The 25,971-nt window shown below is 38.5% G+C and overlaps 1 protein-coding gene across 1 annotated transcript; it reads right to left on the minus strand.

The window, feature by feature from the left end:
- Positions 1–12,224: 12,224 nt before the first annotated feature.
- On the minus strand, positions 12,225–15,634 carry LOC104226812 (WAT1-related protein At1g09380-like). The gene is made up of 7 exons (XM_009778887.2): positions 15,257–15,634; positions 13,867–13,929; positions 13,627–13,743; positions 13,301–13,550; positions 13,053–13,208; positions 12,737–12,888; positions 12,225–12,626 (listed from the first exon to the last, which is right to left on the minus strand). Exons 1-7 carry the CDS (start codon positions 15,430–15,432, stop codon positions 12,416–12,418), a joined length of 1,125 nt encoding a protein of 374 aa, XP_009777189.1. The 5' UTR covers positions 15,433–15,634; the 3' UTR covers positions 12,225–12,415.
- Positions 15,635–25,971: the final 10,337 nt, after the last annotated feature.

The following is a 25,971-nucleotide window of genomic DNA, read 5'->3' on the forward strand; positions in this document are numbered from 1 at the left end:
AACCAAAAAAAATGTACATAGGAACTTTATAACTAATCGGCAATAGGAAAAAGAATTGTCCTCATTCGAGAAAGCAATTGTTTCTCATAAATAAAGAAAGCCATAATTCGTTTTCAATTCCCAATTAACAACAAAATATACACATATATCTATTTAGCGGAATTGACTTAGGTAGGAACAAAACTACTCCTATAGCATACATAAGGACTACTAAGTCTTTTCCTCTATCTATTCACTTATACACATAAATAAATAATCTAAAAAAATTCCTACAATTAGGGATTTTAAAGGCTGGTTATCATTAAGAAAAATTGTAAGAGACGAATGAGATATTAGATTCTAACCGATATCAGGATAATCAAACTCTTAATATACGAAATTATGAATCTTCCGCAAATGATGACGATGTCAGTGATGTTGCCAAGACTATTTGCCGGAATCATTATTTAGGGCTCTATCTCCATAGATCTATGTGTCTGCGACGTTTTTCTTGGTTTATTTTTAGAGAAAAATGGCATTTTAGATTTGGAATCATCCCTTTTGTTTGGAGTAGGAAAAACTAATACTTATTTATATAAACACAAAAATCAGAGAACAAGGATACTCCCTGGTATCTGGATTCTTTGCAATTAAACAAAAAAGGAGCCATGGAATGAACTACAACAGTGTTACCGCCGGCAAACAGTGATGTCGATAAGTAGTGGTGGAATTTTTTTGAGGTTTTCTATCAATTAGGGTAAGAGAATAGAAATGTAAAGAAAATTAAAAGAGAATAAAAATAAGAGAGGGGATATAAAAAAGTAAAAAAGAAAATAGGGAAAGCCAATTGGAATTTGTTTTTATTGAAAACCGTTGCAATAGATATATTTCATCATCAAACCGTTGCCATAAGAGAACCTATTGGTATGGTTATAATAATCGTTCCAATATATAGATCTACAGGAACAGTTATTCCTCTATTGCCACGGTTTAGTATTGAAAGTGTTCAGATTGAGTCAATATTCTTTTGCAACGGTTCTAACCGTTGCAACTGACATGTTATGGCAACGGTTATAAATCCGTTGCAAGACAAGCATTGCGATAGGTCTGATTTCTAGTAGTGTTGCCACCCCAGTTCTTCAGGATGCTCTGGTTCGCCTAGTGGGCCTTATGGAGAGCGTCACCTGGGCAGGCTTGCTTCTTGTAGCACCGGTCGTCTCTCAGGCTAGAGGAGGAGCCCAGACTCCTGCTACTCGCACTCTAGAGCAGGAAACTCCCTAGTTCCAGACTCCAGCTGTTCAGCCAGTTGGAGTAGTTCAGCTGGGTGTGGTATATCAGACCGGTAATGGAGCAGCTATGTCTGTCGATGCTTTGTGGAGTTTGGATAGGTTCACCAAGCTCTTCACTACTACTTTCAGCAGTGGATCTTCTAAGGATCCCCAGGATTATCTAGATAGCTGTCACAAGGTTCTCAGGAACATGGGGATAGTTGAGACCAATGGGGTCGATTTTGCTACTTTTCACTTGTCTGGATCCGCCAAGACTTGGTGGAGGGATTATTGTTTGGCTAGACCAGCCGGATTGCCAGCTTTGACTTGGGAGCAGTTTACTCAGCTATTTCTGGAGAAGCTTCTCCCCATCACTCAGAAAGAGGCCTATCGAATGTAGTTTGAACGTCTCCAGCAGGGTTCTATGACTGTTAACCAGTATGAGACCAGATTCATCGACTTGGCTCATCATGCTCTTATCATACTTCCCACCGATAGAGAGGGTGAGGAGGTTCATTGATGGACTTATTTAGCCGATTCGTCTTTAGATGGCTATGGAGACAGGAGTGAGATTTCCTTCCAGGAGGCAGCCAATGTGGCCAAGAGAGTGGAGATGGTTCTGTCATAGGAAGGTGGTCATGGGTCGGACAATAGGCCCCGTCATTCAGGCAGATTTAGTGGTACCTCGTCTAGAGGTAGGGATTCGTATGGTAGGGGCCATCCTCCTAGGCCTTTTCAGTCAACACTCTAGGTTTCTCACGGTGCTTCAGGTGGCCGTGGTCCTCGGATGCAATATTTTGATTAGTAGTCTTACAGTGCACCACCTACTCCTATAAGTGCACCGCCGCTTCAGATTATTCGGGGTGGTCATTCAGGTCGTCAGGGTCAGCAGTCTCAGTAGCTGAGGGCTTGTTACACTTGTGGTGATATGGGTCATATTGCTAGGTTTTTCCCTCGAGCACCGAGTAGCTCTCAACATCAGGGTTCCCGTGCCATGGTTCAGGCACCAGGTATTCCATAGCCCGCCCAGCCAGCTAGAGGTGGAGGTAGAGGTTCTGAGGTGGAGGTAGAGTTATTAGAGGTGGAGCTCAGGCCGCTAGAGGTGGAGGCCAACCAACAGCAGGTCGTCCCAGAGATTAGTTAAGGGTGGTGGGCCCCAGCCCTGATGTTATGCTCTTCTAGCTAGGCCCGAGGCTGAGGCTTCCAATGCAATTATCACAGGTATAGTTCTGGTTTGTGATAGAGATGCTTCAGTGTTATTTGATCTAGGGTCTACATACTCGTATGTGTCATCTTATTTTGCACTATATCTGGTCATGCCTAGTGATTCTTTGAGTGCCCCTGTTTATGTGTCTACACCGGTGGGTGATTCTATTGTGGTAGATTGAGTCCATCGTTCATGTATAGTTGTGATTGGATGTCTTGAGACTCATGTATATTTTCTTCTTCTAGATATGGTTGATTTTGATGTCATATTGGGGATGGACTGGTTATCACCTTACCATGCTATCTTGGACTGTCATGCCAATATTGTGACCTTAGCCTTGCCGAGTTTACCTCGTTTAGAGTAGAGAGGTACTGGAGGTCATTCTACCTGCAATGTTATCTCGTATGTGAAGGCTCGGCGTATGGTCGAGAAGGGCTGTTTGGCCTATTTGGCCTATGTTCGTGATTCTAGTGCTGAGGTTCCATCTATTGATTCTGTGCCCGTTGTTCGTGAGTTTCCTAAGGTATTCCCTTCAGACCTGTTGGGTATGCCACTCGACAGAGATATTGACTTTTGCATTGATTTGGCTCCGGGCACTCAGCCCATTTCTATCCCGCCGTATCGTATGGCCCCGCCTGAGTTGAAAGGGTTGAAGGAGTAGTTGCAAGACTTGCTTGAGAAGGGTTTCATTAGGCCGAGTGTTTCGCCTTGGGGTGCACCGGTGTTGTTTGTTAAGAAGAAGGACGGATCGATGAGAATGTGTATTGATTACCGGCAATTGAACAAGGTTACAATCAAGAATAAGTATCCATTACCGAGGATTGATCATTTGTTTGATCAGCTTCAGGGTGCCAAGGTATTTTCAAAGATTGACTTGAGATCTGGCTACCATCAGTTGAGGATTAGGGCATTTGATGCCCCTAAGACAGCTTTCCGCACTCGGTAAAGGCATTATGAGTTCTTGTTGATGTCATTCGGGTTGACAAATGCCCTAGCAGCTTTTATGGATTTGATGAACCGAGTTTTCAGGCCTTATTTGGATTCAATCGTGATAGTCTTCATTGATGATATTTTGATCTATTACCGCAGCTAGGAGGAGCACGAGCAACATCTTAGAGTGGTTCTTCAAACCTTGAAGGATAGTCAGTTATATGCTAAGTTCTCAAAGTGTGAGTTCTGGTTGAGTTCAGTTGCATTCCTAGGTTATGTTGTATCAGCAGAGGGTATTCAGGTTGATACGAAGAAGATTGAGGTATTCAAGAACTAGCCTAGACCAGCATCAGCTACAGAGATTCGGAATTTCTTAGGGTTGGTAGGCTACTATCGTCGGTCCGTGGAGGGGTTTTTATCTATTGCAAATGGTCGGATGAGTGTGAGTCGAGCTTTCAGAAGCTCAAGACAACTTTGACTACGACACCGGTGTTGGTTTTGCCTACAGGTTCAGGGCCTTATACAGTTTATTATGATGTGTCTCGTATTGGGCTTGGTGCAGTATTGGTGCAGGATGGCAAGGTCATTGGCTATGCTTCGCGGCAATTGAAGATTCATCAGAAGAACTATATGGTTCATGACTTGGAGTTGGCAGCCATTGTTCACGCGTTGAAGATTTGGAGGCATTATCTTTATAGCGTGGCATGTGAGATGTTCATGGATCACAAGAGTCTTTAGTATTTGTTCAAGCAAAAGGAGTTGAATTTGAGGCAGAGGAGGTGGTTGGAGTTGTTGAAAGATTATGATATCACTATCTTATATCATCCGGGAAAGGCCAATGTGGTGGCCGATGCTTTGAGTAGGAAGTCAGCCAGTATGGGCAGTCTTGCTTGTATTCCGGTCGGTAAGAGGCCGCTTTCTTTGGATGTTCAAGCTTTGGCCAACCAGTTTATGAGGTTGGATTTTTCTGAGCCTAGTCGTGTGTTAGCTTGCACGGTCGCTCGTTTTTGTTTATTGGAGCATATTCATGATCAGCAGTATAATGATCCTCATTTGTGTCTCCTTAAAGACTCGGTGCAGCACGAAAGTGCCAAGCAGGTTACCTTAGGTGATGATGGAGTTTTGAGATTGCAGGGTCGGTTTGTGTGCCTAATGTAGATGGACTCCGAGAGTTGATTTTAGAGGAGGCCCATAGCTCCTGGTACTCTATTAATTCGGGCACCGCGAAAATGTATCAAGATTTGCGGAAGAATTATTGGTGGCGGAGAATGAAGAAGGATATCATTGCATATGTGGCTCGGTGTTTGAATTGTCAGCAAGTTAAGTACGACCATCAGAGGCCCGATAGTTTATTTCAGCAGATTGAAATTCCTGAGTGGAAGTGGGAACGTATCACTATGGACTTCTTTGTTGGACTCCCACGGACTCAGAGGAAGTTCGATGCAGTATGGGTTATTATTGATAGGCTGACCAAGTCAGCGCATTTCATTCCTGTGGCAGTCTCCTATTCTTCCGAGAGGCTAGCTGAGATCTATATCCGGAAGATTGTTTGCCTTCATGGTGTGCCCGTGTCTATCATTTCAGACCGAGGTATGCAGTTTACGTCATATTTGTGGAGAGCAATTTAGCGAGAGTTGGGAACACGGGTTGAGTTAAGCACAACGTTTTATCCCTAGATGGACGGGCAGTCTGAGCGGACTATTCAGATTTTTGGAGGATATGCTCCGAGCTTGTGTCATTGACTTTGGAGGCTCGTGGGATCAGTTTTTGCCTTTAGCAGAGTTTTCCTACAACAACAGCTACCAGTCGAGTATTCAGATGGCTCCGTATGAGGCTTTGTATGGTAGGTGATGTCGGCCTCCGGTTGGATGGTTTGCGCCGGGAGAGGCTCGGTTGTTTGGTACAGATCTGGTTCAGGATGCCTTGGACAAAGTCATGATAATTCTGGATAGGCTTCATACAGCTCAGTCCAGGAAGAAGAGTTATGTCGACCGCAAGGTTTATGATCTGTCATTCATGGTCGGTGAACGAGTATTGCTTCGAGTGTCACCTATGAAGGGCGTGATGAGGTTTGGGAAGAAAGGCAAGCTTAGCCCTAGGTTCATTGGTCCGTTTGAAATTCTTGATTGAGTGGGAGATGTGGCTTATAGACTTGCATTGCCGCCGAGCTTGTTAGCCGTGCATCTAGTGATTTATGTGTCCATGCTTCGGAAATATCATGGCGATCCATCCCACGTGTTAGATTTCAGCACTGTCTAGTTGGAAAAGGACTTGTCTTATGAGGAGGAGCCGATAGCTATTCTAGACCGACAGGTTTGTTAGTTGAGATCGAAGAGTTTTCCTTCTGTTCGTGTTCAGTAGATAGGTCAGCCTCCTAAGGCATCGACCTGGGAGTCCGAGTCCGATATACGGAGCCATTATCCCCATCTTTTCCCCGACTCAGGTACTTCTTTCTTCTGTTCGTTCGATGACGAATGGTTGTTTTAGAGGTGGAGAATGTGATGAACTTAAAATTCTACATTTTTAGGCCTTAAAACCTCTTTTAGCATCACCTTGATTTGCGTGCGCAGTCCGGGCGCATAGCTGGAAAGCCTATATGTGAAAATCTGTGAAAAATGATAAATTAATTTGACTTCGGTTAACGTTTTGGGTAAACGGACCCGAACCCGTAATTTGACTGTCCCAGAGGGTCCGTAGGAAAACATGGTACTTGGGCGTATGCCCGGAATCGAATTTCGAGGTCCCAAGCCCGAGAAATAAATTTTTGAAGAAAATTGTTTTATGAAATTATTTATGAGGTTTGGAAATGAATTTTGATTAAAACTTGATAGTATCGGGCCCGTATTTGGGTTCTGGCGCCCGATACAGGTCTTATATGTGATTTAAGATAATTTTGTGAAGTTTGATAAGGAACGGACTTGAAACGACGTGAATCAGATCATTTTTGAGAAAATTGGAAATTTGAAGTTCTTGAGAAAATTTCATGATTTCGATGCTAAATTCATAGTTGTTGATGTTAGTTTAGTGATTTGAATGCATGAGCGAGTCCGTATGATATTTTTAGGTTGGTGTGCATGTTTGGTTTGGAGCCCCGAGAGCTCGGGTGAGTTTTGGATAGGCCACAGGGTGCATTTTGGACTTAGAAAAGCTGCAGATTTTCAGATGTGCATAGCAAGCCTGCAGATGCGAAGCCTGGCTCGCAAATGCGATATCACAAATGTGAGTGTCTTGTCGCAATTGCGAAGGAAGCCCAGTCCAGCTCCACCTCGCAAATGCGAGTGTCCCTTCGCACATGCGATGTCTTCTGGTAATGCCCGAGGCCGCAAATGCGACATATGTGTCGCAAATGCGACATTCGGTTCGCAAATGCGAAAGTCCAACATTTCTGAAGGGTTCGCAAATGCGAGCCCTATTTCACATTTTCCAACATAGCAGAGGTCGGGGTTCGTAATTGCGAACCCCTGTTCGCAATTCCCACATCTGCGATCTGCAACTTTTATACTTAGATGAATTTTTTGACCCATTTTCACATCTTTTCAAAACACAAACTCCCTATGGCGATTTTTCAAGAACAACTCTTTTTGCAAATCGATTGTAAGTTAATTTTTACTCATTTCCTTCAATCGTTAACATCTTTTAACATGATTTCAACTCAAAATCAATGATTTTCATGGGGGAAATTGGGTGTTTTGGGTAGAACCAAGGTTTTTCAAAAATTGGGGATTTGGACCTCGATATGAGGTCCGATTTCAAAATAAATTATATATTTGGGTTTGTGAGGGAATGGGTAATCGGGTTTTGGTTCGGACCTCGGGTTTTGACCATGTGGACTCTGGGGCAATTTTTGACTTTTTGGGTAAAACTTTGGAAAACTCATTTGCATGCATTGGGGTTGATTCATTTAGCGTTTATTGATGTAATTAAGTAACTTGTGACTAGATATGAGCGATTTGGCGGTGGAATCAAGGGGTAAAGCTTTAATTGAAACGTGAATTGTGTTCATGACATCGAGGTAAGTGTTTGGTCTAACCTTACCTTGAGGGATTAGGAGTCGAGTCCTATTTGATATGTGGTAATTCTTGAGTACGACGTATAGGCATGGTGATGAGTATCTATACGTTGGTGTCTAGCATGCCCGTGAGTCTTTATATTGTGATTATCATGACTTCGTTGTATCTTTCATGCCTTGGTGATGGTTTCTATTGGTTGTGTAAAGTTTGTGGAAGGAATTGTGACCTATGAACATTGAGGAGCATTGGCTCGAGTTGTAAAGTGAATTGTGAAAGCATAAGTGATAATTGAACCTTTGGAGCATTGGCTCGAGTGGTGATGTGAATTGTGAAGTAAAAGTGAGAAAGAGAAGAGATCATTATGTTGCCCCCTTGCAAGGTATTGTTGCTTTATTTGTCATCTCCCTTGCCGGGACTTGTCGTTGAATTATTGCTCTCTTGCCAGGATTATTATTCCAAATTTCATTTATTTTCTTTGCCCTATAGTTTGTGATTGTTGTCTGGGTGAGGAAGAGAGTTAAAGCACGAAGGGTGATGCTGTGTATTTTTTTTGTGAGGAAAGAGTGTAAAGCACGAAGGGTAATGTCGTGTATGATTTGTGAGGAAAGAGTGTAAAGCACGAAGGGTGATGCCGTGCCGCACGACATACCATTACATGCCGACTATATTGATTATTTGGTGAGGAAAGAGAGTAAAAGCATGAAGGGTGATGTCGTGCACATTTTTTATTTTATGATTGCTTTGGTGAGGACGAGAGTAAAAGCACGAAGGGTGATGTCGTGCATTTATTGATTTCTGGTTCTTTCGTTGATATCCGAGATATATTGCTCCTTTCATTTACCTGTTGTCTTTCTATTTGGAATTGATATCTCCCCCGCAGCATGTTCCCCCTCCCATACTTGACTGTTATTTCCGTATTTCCTTTCCATTGTATATATTTGAATTGCATAGGTTTATTTGGTAGTCTGGTCCTAGCCTCGTCACTACTTCGCCGAGGTTAGGCTAGACACTTACCAGCACATGGGGTCAGTTGTGTTGATACTACACTCTTACACTATGTGCAAATCCCGGAGCAGCTCTTGGACCGTAGTTTGGAGGCTACCTTCAGTCCACGTGGAGATCCAAGGTAGACCTGCAGGCGTCCGCAGGCCCTGGCGTCTCCCTCTATCCCTTATTCCGTGTTTCATTTTCATTAATTCAGAAATAGTGTATTGATATTTTCTTCAGACTTTGTATGTAGTAAATCTTAGATCGCCTGTGATACTGTGACACCAGGTTTTTAGTGATTAAGGGCTAAGTTGTTGTAATAGATATAGATTTCAGATGTTTCATTGTTTTCTTCTGCTTAATTTAAATTTCCGCTGTTTATACGTTATCACTTTATGTTTGTTAAATAGAAAGAAATGGATAATGAAGTAATTAGTTAAAAGTTTGGCTTGCCTAGCTCACATTAGTAGGTGCCATCATGACTCCCGAGGGTAGAAAATCCGGGTCGTGAGACAAACTAAAGTGCTCTCTTTTGCTCACGTCTTTTTGAAAGAAGAGTGAAGTTTCATAGCAAGAAGAAGGAGAGCCATAATGTGGTCGACCCAATAAATTTTTCACGTAATTTCATATGGAAGTGTAAATACTTCCTCTATCTCAATTTCAATTTGGAGAGAAAAGGGGAGAGAGGAGAGAAAAAAGGAAATGGATATATCTAAACCCCTTGATTGAAGGCACTAATAATGGATTAGGAGCCTTTTAAGGTGGAATGTATATAATTTGTAAGTAATCCTTGTTTAAGTCGGGTAATATATACAAAATTAGAAAATTTTTGGTAAATAAGTTTCAAATATTGTATAGGAATAAAAAAATCTCATAAGAATATTGTATGTCATGTCTTCTTCTTCTTCTTCTTCTTCTTCTTCGAGTTTCAATATGAAATTCAGCTAAAATCAAGTCTAATCTTCATCAAACACCCTCAAAATTGAGATATAAACTCCAAACAATATTCTCAATTATTGCAACACCCAATCCAAATAAATAATATTTTTTGAAAACCCTCGAATTCAAAGATTCAAAGCTTTTTAATGGCTGTCAATGGCGGAGAGTCAAACACCTTCAAAATTTATTGATTGACAATTTCAATTTGAACACCAATTGTGCAACATGAAAAGAAATTGCTAAGTTGAAACTCTATAGTAAAACGATTGAAATCCATTGATGAATTCCATTAATATATATATATATATATATATATATATATATATATATATATATATATATATATATATATATATATATATATATACAACATGAAAGGATAAAAAATAGAGGGCATCAGAGGAAAAAAAATTGGGAAACGAACAGAGAATGAGAGATTGAGAGATAGAGAGATAGATAGAAAGAGAGAGAGAGAGAGAGAGAGAGAGAGAGAGAGAGAGAGAGAGAGAGAGAGAGAGAGCGAGAGAGAGCAGGAGCGAGAGAGAATAAGGATGGAAAATTATTGATTCCTTATTCAATTCCTAATATAAAGGGATACTCATTTAATTCATAATGTGTATGTAATTGGTAAATTGTATATGCCTATGTAATTAAATTAAAACTTGAGTAGGGAGGGTAATAAAATTTCAAATAGTGTATAAGAAGGTAAAAATCCCTATGAGATTTGGCATGGCATGACAACCAGGTCCAATAGTTGGCATAAAAAAGCCAATATTTTAGGATTTGACATATGATACCCTAAAGTTATTCTCTCTCTTCTAATAGTTCAACCACCATCCTAAAAAACAAGCTCAATCAAAATTATTTTCCTTAAAAAGATCAAAAAATATTTAAAACCCTCTCTCTCTTTTCTCATAGAAACCGTCATCCTAGAAATTAGGTTCCACTTTCTTAGTAGTATCCGAGAAAACTCCCAAATACTTTTGAATTATTTTTCTAGTTTTTTTTATTTGTATATTCAAATATATATATATATATATATATATATATATACTACAATAATAATTATATTATTTGTATATCACAGTGTATAACATTATAATGTGTATATCAAAAAAATATATTAAAATTTTATTTTCTTTCTTTGTATAACACATTTCAGATTGAAAACTCAATTTCAAGATGACTCTACATGTATATCCCCTATTATATCCTATGTGTATCTCTATGTACATCAGTGATATCTCATGTACATCATGTGTATCTATGTATATCCACGAAAATTTGTGTTATATATACGATATACAATTTGATATACACGAGCGTCCATAAAAATTATGTTATATACACGATATACAAAGTGATATACATAGACGTCCTTAAAAAGCTGTGTGTGATATACACTGATGTACACGATATACAACGTGATATACACATGTCGCAGTTGGATTTTTAGGTCTGATTTTTTACTTGAAACTAGTCTAAATCACTTCTAATCTTACTCAAATTTTGTATATTACCTCGTTTAGGTATTTTCAACTAATTTCAATCACACCCACTCATTCAATCCAACAAAAAAAAAGGGAGAAGAAAAATAAAGTTGAAATATATTTTTTTCTCTCTTAGTTTTTGCTTCTGATTTTTTCTGATGTGATATCAATCTTACCTTTTCATCCCACTGATTTTTTTGAATAATTTGCAATTTTTTTGTTAAACTATGAGAGTGAAAGAGAAGAGACAAGGAGAGAAAAGGGGAGGGAAGCATTGAACAAGAAGAGAAGTGAGCGGCGAAGAGGGGGTGGGGAGGGAAGCAAACGGTTTGGGGCCAATTGTCTGAAAGAGAATATATAAGAGAATAGTTTTTTTTAGGATTTGACTATATAATGCCAATTGTTTGGGACTGTCTTTGCCAAACCTAATATAAGGCTGAAAAATTGCAAATTCTTGTTATGTGTTGTCATCTGGTGCCATTTTATCAATAAATAAATATTAGAAAAACTACCGGCTATGTCCATTTATAAGTAGCTCATTACAAATATTGCACAATTTATAAAATATTACTAATATTAGCCAAATATTACTAATATTAATCAATTAGCTATTTGTAGCAAAAAAATTCAAATATTTTGCTTTCTTTTGAGTGAGTGTTATTAGAATAGATTGGGTACATCTTAAAGAGCTTGAATCTCAGTTTTGGGATGATTTGGTGAAGTTTTGATGTGGTTTGAATTGAAAATTCGAAGTAAAAACTGAACATGAAAAAAATGATATGTGTATCACACTGTGTATAATTTATGTATCATATATGTATTATATTTGTATCAATTGTGTATCACATGTATATCCATGTATACCGGTGTGTGAGATACATACATGATACATGTGTCGCAGATGAATTTTTTGAACTCGATTTAATTATGAATTTTTATACAAAATCAGTCTAAATCACCTCCAAATTCCTCAAAATTTGTATATTGACTTATCTATCTATTTTCAATGAATTTCAACTATACCCATTGAAAATGTTCCTTTTTTGCTTAGATTTTTGGAATATTGCATATTGTTTTTGTATTTCATTACCTTATTTGCTACCTCATCCATAAAATTTCCTTTCCGTCTTGCATCTAATGTTGCTAATCACGCTTAAAAATATAGAATGTGATTTTTGCATGTGATTCTTTGAGAGAAAGAACCTTATTTATTTGATTTTTCAATTCTATATATGCTTGGCTAGTTTTAGTAAGTCTATGACTAATGACTAGAGGTTGATAAGTTGAGATTTATTTGGGACATTTGCGTAAGTTTCCCTAAATATTACTAGTAGATCATATGGCCCAAAATTATAGGAGTTAATTATCCACAAATCAATACATAAATTGTGGCCCAAAGTATTCACACCGAAAGGAACAGCAAAAATACATTGCATTGATTTAATGTTCTATTCTCGAAGGGATTGGTAAACACATACATGCATTGATTTAATGTTCTATTCTGCAATGCACTCTGCTACATCAAATGACATGGTAATGGCCGTTGAGGTAATAGATAATGAAATTTGCCAAAATGATTAAAAACTTTTGATCATTAACAGTAAATCATATCTTGCTTTGGGCATTTGCGAAGCTCTGGTTTGGATTGACATTTGTCTTTTTTGAGAATTGCAATTCCAAGCCAATCTTGGTCAACTGGTTCTTCTCTTTTAATACCTTCTCCTCCTTAATATGTACTGTGTTACGCTCCATCTCTTTTTTCTTCCCCCACAAAAAGCCATAGAGTCCGATAACAGTCAATATTGACCCCACAACTCTGTTCAAAGTGGAAAAAAAATAAGAAGACTAATCCATTATAATATTTCATTAATCTAAGGAAAAACAGACAAAAAAAATTCCAATTTTTTTGTTTGAATTTTGACTTACGTTCCAACGTATAACTTCTCGCCAAGCAGTGTCCAACTGAGAAAAGCAGAAATGACTAATAGCAAGGGGAGGAATACAGAGACATATAGAGGTCCTTTTCTTTTAATGCACCACGTCATCAAATAGAATGCTAGTGCCGAGCTAATAATTCCCTAAGATAAACAGAAAATAAAAGATTTATATATAAGTAATAAAAGAAAAATATGTGACATCACAAATTAATATTATGCGACTCAATAAAATTTTCACTCATTAATTATCGACGCTAGACTTTCAAGAATACGAAAAGTAAAATTAACAAGAATTATGTACTTACATTATAAAGAACTGAAATAGCTCTAATGGGGTTCAAAGACCAAGCAGTTTTGTCACGATTAACACAAACTGCAACAATTACACACTCCAAGCTAGCCATGAAACACATCAAAGTTGTACTTGAGTATGGAGCTGCATACCTCTCATTCACTCTCGGCTTAAGTACACCAACAACAACAACAAAAATTAAGAAGAAAACAAAACTTTATTAGGAGAAAGATTGAAATGCCAAAAATATATATTACGTACTTGTATGATTAACCATAAAGAGTAAACGATAGTGCTGATTATGACTAGAAAAGGTCCCAAGAAGAAGTTGCCATGAGTATTAGCTTCAATATTTTTGCTTGTTTGTTCTGAATATTTCCAGTGAATCCTCAATTGACCAATCACCACTTTCCCATGATATAATGATAACAAAATAGCTCCACAAATGCACAGTATTGTTCCCAACACTTTGGCTTGTCCTGCTTTAGTTCTCAGTCCTACTTTTTCAAGCCTATTAATAAGATAAAACCTTCTAAATTAGACATTTTCTTTAAAAAAATATTCATTTTAAGTGAGTGTAGACTTACCCGGAAAGAACGGCAAGAAGGAATGTAATTGCTGGGACTAAGTTAGCAAGGGCCGTTGTAATAGTTGCTGTGGAATTCTTTAATCCGATAAGATATGTCATTTGCATTGCAGTTACCCTGCAAGTATATATTGCAAACGAAATTATACTAGCACTTATTGAAATATTTCCTTTATGTAATTTGAATCAAAGATTTAACCATGTAAAACAAGGAATAATAGGGCGGAAAGTGATTTCTTACCCGAAAATAGAACACAAGAAAATTAGGAAAACTGTAGACGGTGTCAATTTGGGTCTTGTTTTCCTGTGGTTGGACACAAAAATTTCAGTCTAGCAATGAATATTATTTTTTTTTTTTTGGGGGGGGGAATAAAGTAATATTATTGGGCACAGGTTTGATAATATAATCCAGTATAGACATGCTTTTATTGGTAAAATATTAAAAATTAAAACTGCTAGAGACGTGACTCGACGCCACCATAAAACAGTCTTTAATTTTAAAAAGAACAGAAAAAGGGAGCATTACTCGAAAAGCTTCTTAAATATACTGCACTAATTTCATGTTATTGGGAACCGTATGAAAAGAATAAAATCCCTTTAATAAAAGTTTCTTGTCACCAAATCCCTTTGCTTTGATACATATACTACTGTATATGAATAGAATACTCTATTGTTTGTGTGATTCAATTTTATGTTTCATCGTAAATATTATTTAAGATATATGATTTTCTAGGACACATCGTAATTAAATATAAAATATTTTTGTAGGATTATTTTGTTCTATTTAATTATAAGAGATCATTTTTTACTTTTATTTTGTGAACGTCGAATATATTTATATTTATTTGATGTCAAATTGAAAAGAAAAGTTGATACAAGCTATATTTTTGTACTTCTTGCATGTGGTTGCGTGTGCGCGGCTGTATGCATGTGCTGAAATCTGACTATTGTCTCAAAAAAGATTAGAAGTCTGAGAATTTTCTTATTTAAATTTGGTGTGAATTTAAATGTAGAAATTTCAGAATAAAATCTCCTTTATTACATTTAGAAACTACATAACAAGTGTTACAAACTGTAACTAGCTAATATATGTGCGCGGATATTACTTTCAACCCTTATAGCTTATCAATTCTTAGAGTAAAACATTGGATTCATCTTAATCTATATTTTGAGATTGTAAATAGCATGTTGCAATTTTTTCCCATTTCAAGACCCAAAAAAATACATTAAAAATAATTCAGCAAAGTAATTATTCTGTTGAACATTGGAAGCAGAATATAGCAGATAGGCAGATAATATGGAGAGAGATGAAAATGTTAACGAAACACCGATCGATAAACGTACAGTTTTAGACAGAAGACTAGATTTCAAATTACATAGCTAGAATGAAATAGCTATGTGTCGTCAAGAAGTCAACCTTGTGTATACTTATCTTATAATGCAGTAAGAAAAGGTAAAACTGTATTCTGAGTTCTTGAGTGCGTAACATAAATGGAAAGACCATAAATAACAGAGGAACTACTTACAATATATCGTGAAGAAATATTTTACGAGAACTAAAAGAAGGAACTGCAGAAATCAGGATATATAAATTAGAAACATATATTTGCATAGGGTTTGAGTAAGATTACCTCTCGAAGAAGTAAGCAAAGGGTGCAATAGAAATGGTGGCAAAAATCTGGCGATAAGACAAGTGAACAAAAGGGTCCATTCCTTCATCCATAACAAGCTTTGATATGATAGCTGTGCCAGCACCACCTAATTGCACCATCACCATCAGAAAGAATGGCAATGAATCTTTCCCCATTTTTTCCAATCAACAATATTTCCTCAAACAAGAAAAAGGAAATTTAATTTGTACGAAACTAAAGTTACATTACTATATATGTTGTATATATACTTCGTTTAAATAGAGAAGAAAGGGTTTAGGGGTGTGAAAGGTGACTGTGTATATAGTGATGACCAGCTATAAGGGTGAGTTTTTACAGACACAAATAATTAGGGAAGAACTATATAGAAAGACGTGCAACGAGAAGGATGGGAGCTTTGTTATTAGATGAATAAACAGTATTCGAACAAGAAAGGCATGTATGCACTCATTAATGAATATTCAATCAATAAATATAAAGACTTATTTGAATACTTTCTGAATAGTTTTGCTAATTACCTACTACATGATATTTATATTCGTAAGTTTTAGCTGGCTTTCATTAGTTGATTACATTTTTAGAAAGTTAAACTTAAACAGTTGTACTTGTGGGTATATGGGTCCGGCAATAATTCAGGCCATATTTGGACAAACGAGAGTAGTAAAAATGGCGTGTAGTAGCCACTAATTAAGGGTGTCTTTAATTTTTATCCACTAATTATAATCTCAGCAAAAATAGCCACTACTAATAGAAAAAAGACAATTTTATCCTTTCTTCCTCTCTTTCACATTGCATTTTCATCTGGAATACCCAAGGTGATTTCACGGTCGGCCTCCTCCATGCTTGGTCAATAACATCGGGTCTATTAGTAGCCCCAATTACTAGGACATAACCAGGTCCATCACGAGATCCTTCTGATTTTGCTTCACTATTTCTTTTACCAATACGTACAGTAGTTCCTTTTGCATCATCAAAATTTTCAAGTTCTGAATTTTTGAGCAGATGTCTCAATTACGTACAGTAATTTCTTTCTTCTTACCTTGTTTTTGTTTCTTTTGAGTTCAAAGATTAAAAGTTAAGGACATGAGTCTTTAAGTTTGACATGCAGGTTTAAAAGTTAAGGACATGCAGTCCTTAAATTTGGCATGCAGGTTCAAAAGATAAGGACACACAGTCCTTAACTTATAGTTTCAAGTTCAAAACTTAAGGACAAGTCAGTATTTAAGTTATTGTTTCAAGTTCAAAACTTAAGGACTTGATGTCCTTAACTTTGAGTTTCAGGTTCAAAAGTTAAGGACAGACAGTCCTTAACTTATAGTTTCAAGTTCAAAACTTAAGGACAGGCAGTCCTTAAGTTATTGTTTCAAGTTCAAAACTTAAGGACTGTTTGTCCTTAACTTTGAGTTTAAAGTTCAAAAGTTAAGGACAGACAGTCCTTAACTTACAGTTACACGTTCAAAAGTTAAGGACAAACAGTACTTAACTTACAGTTACAAGTTCAAAAGTTAAGAACAATAGGTCCTTAACTTTGACTTACAAGTTCTAAAGTTAAGGACGATTGGTCTTGAAGTTTGAGTTCCAAGTTTAAAAGTTAAGGACATGTAACCTTGAAGTCCTGAACTTAGAGTTCCAAGTTCAAAAGTTAAGGATATGTAGTCCTGAAGTCCTGAACTTAGAGTTTCAAGTTCAAAAGTTAAGGACATGTAGCCCTGAAGTCCTTAAGTTAAGGACATGAGCAGAAGGGTATTTTCTTTCGAGCAGTTAAAGTTTATTAAACCAGTGGCTAAAGACTAAAGACATTTAAAACGTTGGCTTTAAAATAAAGACATGAGCGGTTAGTGGCTATCTATGCAGATCGCCCACAAGAGTACAGATGAAGTCATATGGATCATACTACCGAATGAAGAATTAACCCAAATATCCGTCTATCAATTGGCTTAAATTAAATAAAAAAGATTAGTTACCTCCTATAATAAATGTTGATATCTTATTTATTTTAAATAAATACCCTTTTAAAAAAATTATATTCCATAGTTACATTTTGATTTTTATAGCTAAATATCTATTTATGGTCACCTCCTACCCTTAAGCCATAAAATAAGCTTTGTATTATTTTTTTCTCTCATATCCCCTCAAATTTCTCCTATCCCCTACCCTATATATATTCTCCCTCTCTCACACTATTAAAAAATGGCCAATTTCCGACTGAAATTTTCGACGGAAAAAAGTAGTCGGAAATTTCCGACGGAATCAGTAAGAAAATACATAAAAATTTATTTTTCAATTTTTAATAATAGTTACGACTAATATTCTATCTATATCCGTCGTAAAATTTGGTGGCATATTCCGCGTCACTATAGCGATCAATTCGGTCGGAAATAACTTTTTTTTTAAAAAAACAAACTAGCGATCGATTCGGTCAGAAATTTTTAGTAAAACGAGGTTGACTGCTTTGAGCAAAATACCGACCGAATCAGTCGAAAAGGTTTTTTAAAACCCCTATCAACGAACATCTTTCTTTTCCTTTCCCTCTTTTTGTCCTTCTCTCTTCTCTCTCTCACTCAAACTTTCTCCCACCCAAACCCGCCGCTGCCACCAACCAGCGGCACTCGCCAGCGCCGCTGAAGCTCCGTCGAGACTCTCCACTGCCAGGTAAGTTTCTCTTACCAAATCCTTAACTTATAACTTTCGTTTTTGTTCTGTTTGATTGGGGAAATGCAAGTTGCTTAATGATATAATTTTTGAGCTTGTCATCTTCATCAGGCGACCATAATCCCTTCATGTGCTTTTGCTTTGTCTTGTCTACTAATTTGCACCCCATTTTTATATTACAAATATATAGTAAAAGCAAAAGATAAATAAAGTAAAGATTTTTGTTTGTTTTGGTTGTTGATGTATGTGTGCTCGTAATAGTGTTAGTCTTTTGATTCAGAACTATGCCTCATTTGAGTTAAAGATTTGATTTTTATTTCAGATTATGAGTACTTTTTGGTTTCTTAGATGCTATTGGTAGAGATTTCATTGAATCTTCCTAAGTGTATGTCCAAATTTTGATGCAAAGAATCATTCCTTGGTTGAGTAAGGGTTCTAATAGGTCAATTGTATGACTTTTTTAATCTTAATTTCTTAATTTCTAAAAACAACTTCATAGATCCTAATATAAGCAAGTGGGTAACTCCCAAATTTTCACCATTCTTCATCTTCAACTCTAATTTTAGTAACATAATAGCAAGTTAAAATACCAAATAAATAATAAAAGAGATTTAAAATAAAAGAAAAAATAACGCACCACAAAACCAATGGAAAAAATTGGATTGACAAGGGACATGGAAATTGCCATGGCATATTGAACAAACATCATTCGCGGGTGGTCCATCCATTTTCCTTTTTCATATAATCACTTACTTTTTTTCTGTCACGACCCGATTTACCCACCGACGGGACCGTGATGGCCTCTAACATTGAACCCGCTAGGCAAGCCAACATTATTGATTATTCTATCTTTTTACCTTTTCCTTTATCAATTTACCATGTTAATTCAAGTAAACAACGGAAATAAGAACAAAATTTTAATAGTTTAACAAATAGCAATACAAAATCCATAATAGTACTTCACCCAGAACTGGTGTCACAATCTCATGGACTGCCTATGAATACTACAAATAGGGTCTGAACAAAGAAAATAAATGTCTGTCTTTGAAATAGAAAAGAATAGAAAGAAACCAGATAGGAAGGGGACCCCAAGGCCTGCGGACGCTTGCAAGACTACCTCGGGTCTCCGATGGACTGAAGGCAGGAACCCCTAGCTAAGATCTGTATGCTCCAGTACCGGGATCCGCACAAAAGAGTACAAAGTGTAGTATCAGTAAAACCGACCTCATGTACTGAGTAAGCTTCGAGCCTAACCTCGGCGAAGTAGTGACGAGGCTAGGACACAACAAATAACATAACCTGCAGTTAAGCAAAATCTAACAGAATAACAGTAATAGAAGCAATTCAGAAAGTATCGGGGAGTGTAACATGTTGTGGGGGATACCAACATAAGGAAACACAGAAATGACGGAAGGAAACAATTAAGACACTTAAACCAATAGCAATAAGAAATCACAACAAGTAGGCAATGAATGCACGACATCACCTTTTGTGCTTTTACTCCCAATACTCACTATCCAATCAATAAAGAAAATGTGCACGTCATCACCCTTAGTGCTTTTACTCTCAATCCTCATCATACAATCAATAATGAAAATGTGCACGACATCACCCTTCGTGCTTTATCTCTCTTTCTCACCATATGAATATTAGAAATGTGTACGGCATCACCCTTCGTGCTTTATCTCTCTTCCTCACCATATACATCAATTTCAATGTAAATATGCACGGCATCACCCTTCGTGCTTTATCACTCTTTCCTCACCCAAACAATGGCAACATCAATATCCCGGCAAGAGAATCAACAATAAGAATAAATACATCCAGGCAAGGGAATCAATAATAAGAATTAAATACGTCCCGACAAGGGAATCAGCTATAACCAAACCTGTACCAACAATTAACTTCACAAATGAACCTCAACTGGAGCCAATGCTCAACAATAAAAAAAACAGAAAGATAATCATAAGTCTTACTCAACATGAATATTTAATGTCACGACCCGAATTTCCCACCCTCGAGAGTCGTGATGGTGCCTACTCGTGAAAGCTATGCAAGCCGCGTAATATAGAAACACTAACCCTTTTATTTATCCCTTTTAACAATTTAAGTTAACAATGAAATAACAGTGAAATATTAACGATAAATAGATACAAGCAGAAAACTTAATCTGATAAATTAACCATAAACAGAACGACAATGCCACATACATCTCTACCCAGAATCCGGTGTCACAATATCACGGACTGTGTATGAATACTACATACAAGTGTCTGAAAAGAAAGTAAAATCTGTCTCGGAAGCAAATGAAAACAGAATACACATAAAGATAGAAGAGAACGTCGGGCCTGGGCCTACGGACGACAGCAGGACTACCTCAGGATCTCTAACTGGACTGAAGGCAGCCACCCAATGCTACTGTCCAAAAGCTGCCGCTCCAGGATCTGCATATAGTGCAGAGTGTAATATCAGCACAACCAACCCCATGTGTTGGTAAGTGCCTGGCCTAACCCCGGCGAAGTAGTGACGAGTCTAGGACCAGACTACCAAATAAACCTGTGTAGTTATATAATATGCAGTGGAAAAATAAAATAGGAATAACAAGTAAAGATGGGAGGGGGTACATGCTGTGGGGGAATATCAGTACCAACAATAAATTAAGAGAAAAACATAAGAACAATTTAGAATTTACAGCTAAACAGTAAGGAACTCGTAACCAATCTATAAACACTTCGTATTATCAATTCTTGCGGCACACAACCCGATCCCAAAACATAATAACTCTGTTGTGGCGTGCAACCCGATCCAAATATAATATTGTTGCGGTGTGCAACCCGATCCAAATATAATATTATTGCAGCGTGCAACCCGATCCAAATATAATATTGTTGCGGCGTGCAACCCGATCCAAATATAATATTGTTGCGGCGTGCAACCCGATCCAAATATACAGTTCAACACCAATCACAACGAGAGTCCCGTCAAGGGATCAATAAAGAAACAACACGATCCCGGGAAGGGAATCGACAACATAAGTAAATACATCCTGGCAAGGGAAAATCAACTATAACCAAACTTGTTCCAACATCTAACAACCTCAACTAGAAACAATACTCAATCATAAGTAATTTCCACGAGGACAATCATAAATCCTTGCCCAACTCAGAGAAACAACAACTTAGGCATTCGTAGTATTTATTCAGAACACAACAATATCAATTTAAGACTCACGGTCATGCTTGACACCAACGTATAGATAATCGTCACCATGCCTATACGTCGTACTCAACAAGTAACATGTAGCAAATAGGACTCAACTCCTAATCCCTCAAGCTAAGGTTAGACCAAACACTTACCTTGATGCCACGAACACAATTCAAGCATGTACTATTGCTTTACTTCTTGATTCCACCGTCAATTCGCTCGTATCTAGCCACAAGTAATATAATTACATCAATAGATGCTAAACGAATCAATTCTAATGCATGAAAATGAGTTTTCTAAAGTTTTACCCAAAAAGTCAAAAATCGCCCCCGGGACCACATGGTCAAAACCAAAGGTTCGAACCAAAACTCGATCACCCATTCCCCCACAAACCCAAATATATAATTTGTTTTGAAATTGGACCTCAAATCGAGGTCCAAATCCCCAATTTTTGAAAAAACCTAGGTTCTGCCCAAAACGCCCAATTTCTCCCATGAAAATCATTGATTTTGAGTTGAAATCATGTGAAAAGATGTTAATGATTGAAGAAAACGAGTTAAAATTGACTTACAATCGATTTGGAAGAAGAATTGTCTTTGAAAAATCATCCAAGAGTACTTTAATTTTGAAAGATAGTGAAAAATGAAAGATTTTCGGCTAAGTTATAAAATTGCAGGTTGCAGATGTCGCATTTGCGACCAGGGTTTGCAATTGCGAACCCAGACTTCTGCTAAGTTGGGAATTGCGAACAATTTCTCGCATTTGCTAGTTGGGAATTGTGAAGAATGCGTTGCATTTGCGACGTATGGCTAAAAGGGGAGGCATCGCATTTGCGATCAATTCCTCGCATTAACTGGGTAGCCGACCTGGGCCATTACTCGCATTTGCGACAAGGCCTTCACGTTTGCGAACTCACCTTTGCGAGCCAGGCTTCGCATTTGCACCCCGTGGCCTGTCTAAAACTCACCCGAGCCCTCGGGGCTCCAAACCAAATATGCACACCAACCTAAAAACATCATACGGACTCGCTCGTACATTCAAATCACTAAAATAACATCAACAACTATGAATTTAGCATCAAAATCATGAAATTTCTTAAGAACTTCAAATTTTTCCAATTTTTCTCAAAACTATCCGATTCACGTGATTTCAAATCCGTTTCTTACCAAATTTTACAAAGTTATCTTAAATCACATATAAGACCTATACCAGGCGCCAGAACAAAAATACAGGCCCGATACCATCGAGTTTTAAACTCATTTCATTTCCAAAACTCAAAAATAATTTTCTTTAAAAATTCATTTCTCGGGCTTGGGACCTCGGAATTCGATTTAGGGCATACACCCAAGTCCCATATTTTCCTACGGACCCTCCAGGACCATCAAATCATGGGTCTAGATCCGTTTACCCAAAATGTTAACCGAAGTCAACTTAAATCCATTTTAAAGTCAAAATTCATCATTTTCATAGATTTTCACATAATGGCTTTCCGGTTACGCGCTCGAACTGTGCACGCAAATCGAGGTGATGCCGAAAGAGGTTTTTGAGGCCTCGAAACGCAGAAGAAGGAAGTACCTGAGTCGGGTAAAAGATGAGGATAATGACTCCGCATATTGGACTCGAAATCCCAGGTCGATGCCTTAGCAGGCTGACCTCTCCACCGAACACGAACAGAAGGAAAACTCTTTGATCTCAACTCATGAACCTACCGGTCTAGAATAGCTACCAGCTCATCCTCATAAGACAAGTCCTTGTCCAACTGGACAGTGCTGAAATCTAACACGTGGGATGGATCGCCGTGATATTTTCGAAGCATGGACACGTGAAACACTGGATGCACGGCTGATAAGCTCGGCGGCAACGCAAGTCTGTAATCCACCTCTCCCACTCGATCAAGAATCTCAAACGGGACAATGAACCTAGGGCTAAGCTTGCCTTTCTTCTCAAATCTCATCACATCCTTCATAGGCGACACCCGAAGCAATACCCGCTCACCGACCATGAATGTCAAATCTCGAACCTTACGGTCGACATAACTCTTTTGCTTGGAATGAGCTATACGAAGCCTATCGTGAATAATCCTGACCTTGTCCAATGCATACTGAACCAGATCCGTACCCAACAACCGAGCTTCTCCCAGCTCAAACCATCCAACTGGCGTGCGATACCGCCTACTATACAAAGCCTCATAAGGGGCCATCTGGATACTCGATTGGTAGCTTTTGGTGTAGGCAAACTCGGCTAAGGGAAAAAACTGATCCCACGTGCCTCCAAAGTCAATGACACAAGCTCGGAGCATATCCTCCAAAATCTGAATGGTCCGCGCGGACTGCCCGTCCGTCTGAGGATGAAACACTGTGCTCAACTCAACCTGTATGCCCAACTCTCGCTGAACTGCTCTCCAGAAATGGGAGGTAAAATGCGTACCTCGATCTGAAATGATAGACTCGGGCACACCATGAAGACGAATAATCTCCCTGATATAGATCTCAACTAACCTCTCAGAAGAGTAGGAGACTGCCACAAGAATGAAATGTGCTGACTTGGTCAGCCTATCAACAACCCACACTACATCGAACTTCCTCTGAGTCCGTGGGAGTCCAACAACGAAGTCCATAGTGATGCGCTCCCAATTCAACTCGAGAATCTCAATCTTCTGGAACAAACCACTAGGTCTCTAATGCTCGTACTTAACCTGCTGACAATTCAAACACCGAGCCACATATGCAACGATGTCCTTCTTCATAATGCTGCCACAAATCCCGATACATCTTCGCGGCGCCCGGATGAATAGAGTACCGTGAGCTATGGGCCTCTTCTAAAATAAACTGTCGAAGCCCATCCACATTAGGCACACAAATTCGACCCTGCAATCACAAAACTCCATCATCACCTAAAATAACCTGCTTGGCACCTCCGTGCTGCACCGTGTCTCTAAGGACACACAAATGGGGATCATCATACTATCGATCACGGATGCGATCTAATAAGGAAGAACGAGCGACTGTGCAAGCTAACACACGGCTGGGCTCAGAAATATCCAACCTCACGAACTGATTGGCCAAAGCCTGAACATCCAAAGCAAGCGGTCTCTCACCAACCGGAATATAAGCAAGACTGCCCATACTGGCTGACTTCCTACTCAAAGCATCGGCCACCGCATTGGCTTTCCTAGATGATATAAGATGGTGACATCATAGTCCTTTAATAGCTCCAACACCTCCTCTACCTCAAATTTAGCTCCTTATGCTTGAACAAATACTGCAGACTCTTGTGATCCGTGAACACCTCACATGCCACACCATATAGATAATTCCTCCAAATCTTCAACGTGTGAACAATGGCTACTAACTCCAAATCGTGAACCAGATAGTTCTTCTCATGAATCTTCAACTGCCGCGAAGCATAGGCACCTTGCCATCCTGCATCAACACCGCACCAAATCCAATACGAGATGTATCACAATAAACTGTATAAGACCCTAAACCTATGGGCAAAACCAACACCGGTGCCGTAGTTAGAGCTGTCTTGAGCTTCTGAAAGCTCGCCTCACACTCGTCCGACCATCTGAACTAGGCACCTTTCTGGGTCAACCTAGTCATCGGGGTTGCGATAGATGGAAACCCCTCCACAAACCAACGATAGTAGCCTGCCAATCCCAAGAAACTCCGGATCTCCGTAGTTGAGGCTGCTCTAAGCCAGTTCTTGACTGCCTCTATCTTCTTCGGATCAACCTAAATACCCTTTGTGTATACAACATGACCCAGGAATGCAACCGAACTTAACTAGAACTCACACTTCGAAAACTTGTCATACAACTGACTATCCTTTAGAGTCTGAAGAACCACTCTAAGGTGTTGCTCGTGCTCTTCCCGGCTACGGGAATAGATCAAAATATCATCAATGAAGACTATCACAAATGAATCCAAGTAAGGCCTGAACACTCGGTTCATCAAATCCACAAAAGCTGCTAGGGAATTTGTCAACCCGAATGACATCACCAAGAACTCATAATGCCTGTACCGAGTGCGGAAAGCTGTCTTAGGGACAGCAGATGCCCTAATCCTCAACTGATGGTAGCCAGATCTCAAGTCAGTCTTCAAAAATACCTTGGCACCCTGAAGCTGATCAAATAAATCATCAATCCTCGATAATGTATACTTATTATTGATTGTAACCTTGTTCAACTATCGGTAATCAATACACATTCTCATCGATCCGTCCTTCTTCTTAACAAACAACACCGGCGTACCCCAAGGCGAAACACTAGGTCTAATGAAACTATTTTCAAGTAAGTCTTGCAACTGCTCCTTCAACTCTTTCAACTCAGGCGGGGCCATACGATACGGAAGAATAGAAATGGGCTGAGTGCTCGGAGCCAAATCAATGAAAAAGTCAATATCCTTGTTGGGTGGCATACCCGGCAGGTCTGAAGGGAATAACTCAGGAAACTCACGAACAACGGGCATAGAATCAATAGAAGGAACCTCAGCACTAGAATCACGGACATAGGCCAAATAGGCCAAACACCCCTTCTCGACCATATGCCGAGCCTTCATATATGAGATAACACTATGGGTAGAATGACCAGGAGTCCCTCTCCACTCTAAACGAGGTAAATCCGGCAAGACTAAGGTCATAGCCTTGGCATGACAGTCCAAGATAGAGTGGTAAGGTGATAACCAGTCCATCCCCAATATGACATCAAAATCAACCATGTCCAGGAGTAATAAATCCACACGAGTCTCAAGACCCCCAATCACAACTATACATGAATGATGGACTCGATCTACCACAATAGAATCACCTTCCGGTGTAGACACATAAATGGGAACACTCAA

The sequence above is a fragment of the Nicotiana sylvestris genome, chromosome 1 (genome assembly GCF_000393655.2).
Source record: "Nicotiana sylvestris chromosome 1, ASM39365v2, whole genome shotgun sequence".
Taxonomy (NCBI): domain Eukaryota; kingdom Viridiplantae; phylum Streptophyta; class Magnoliopsida; order Solanales; family Solanaceae; genus Nicotiana; species Nicotiana sylvestris.

Excerpts from the sequence above, each read along its gene's own strand:
- LOC104226812 (XM_009778887.2), bottom strand. The coding sequence starts at position 15,432 with ATGGGGAAAGATTCATTGCCATTCTTTCTGATGGTGATGGTGCAATTA. Across the intron at positions 13,551-13,626 it reads CTTCTTGCCGTTCTTTCCGG|GCTTGAAAAAGTAGGACTGA; the intron begins GTAAGTCTACAC and ends TCTTATTAATAG. Across the intron at positions 12,627-12,736 it reads GAGAAGTTATACGTTGGAAC|AGTTGTGGGGTCAATATTGA; the intron begins GTAAGTCAAAAT and ends CACTTTGAACAG.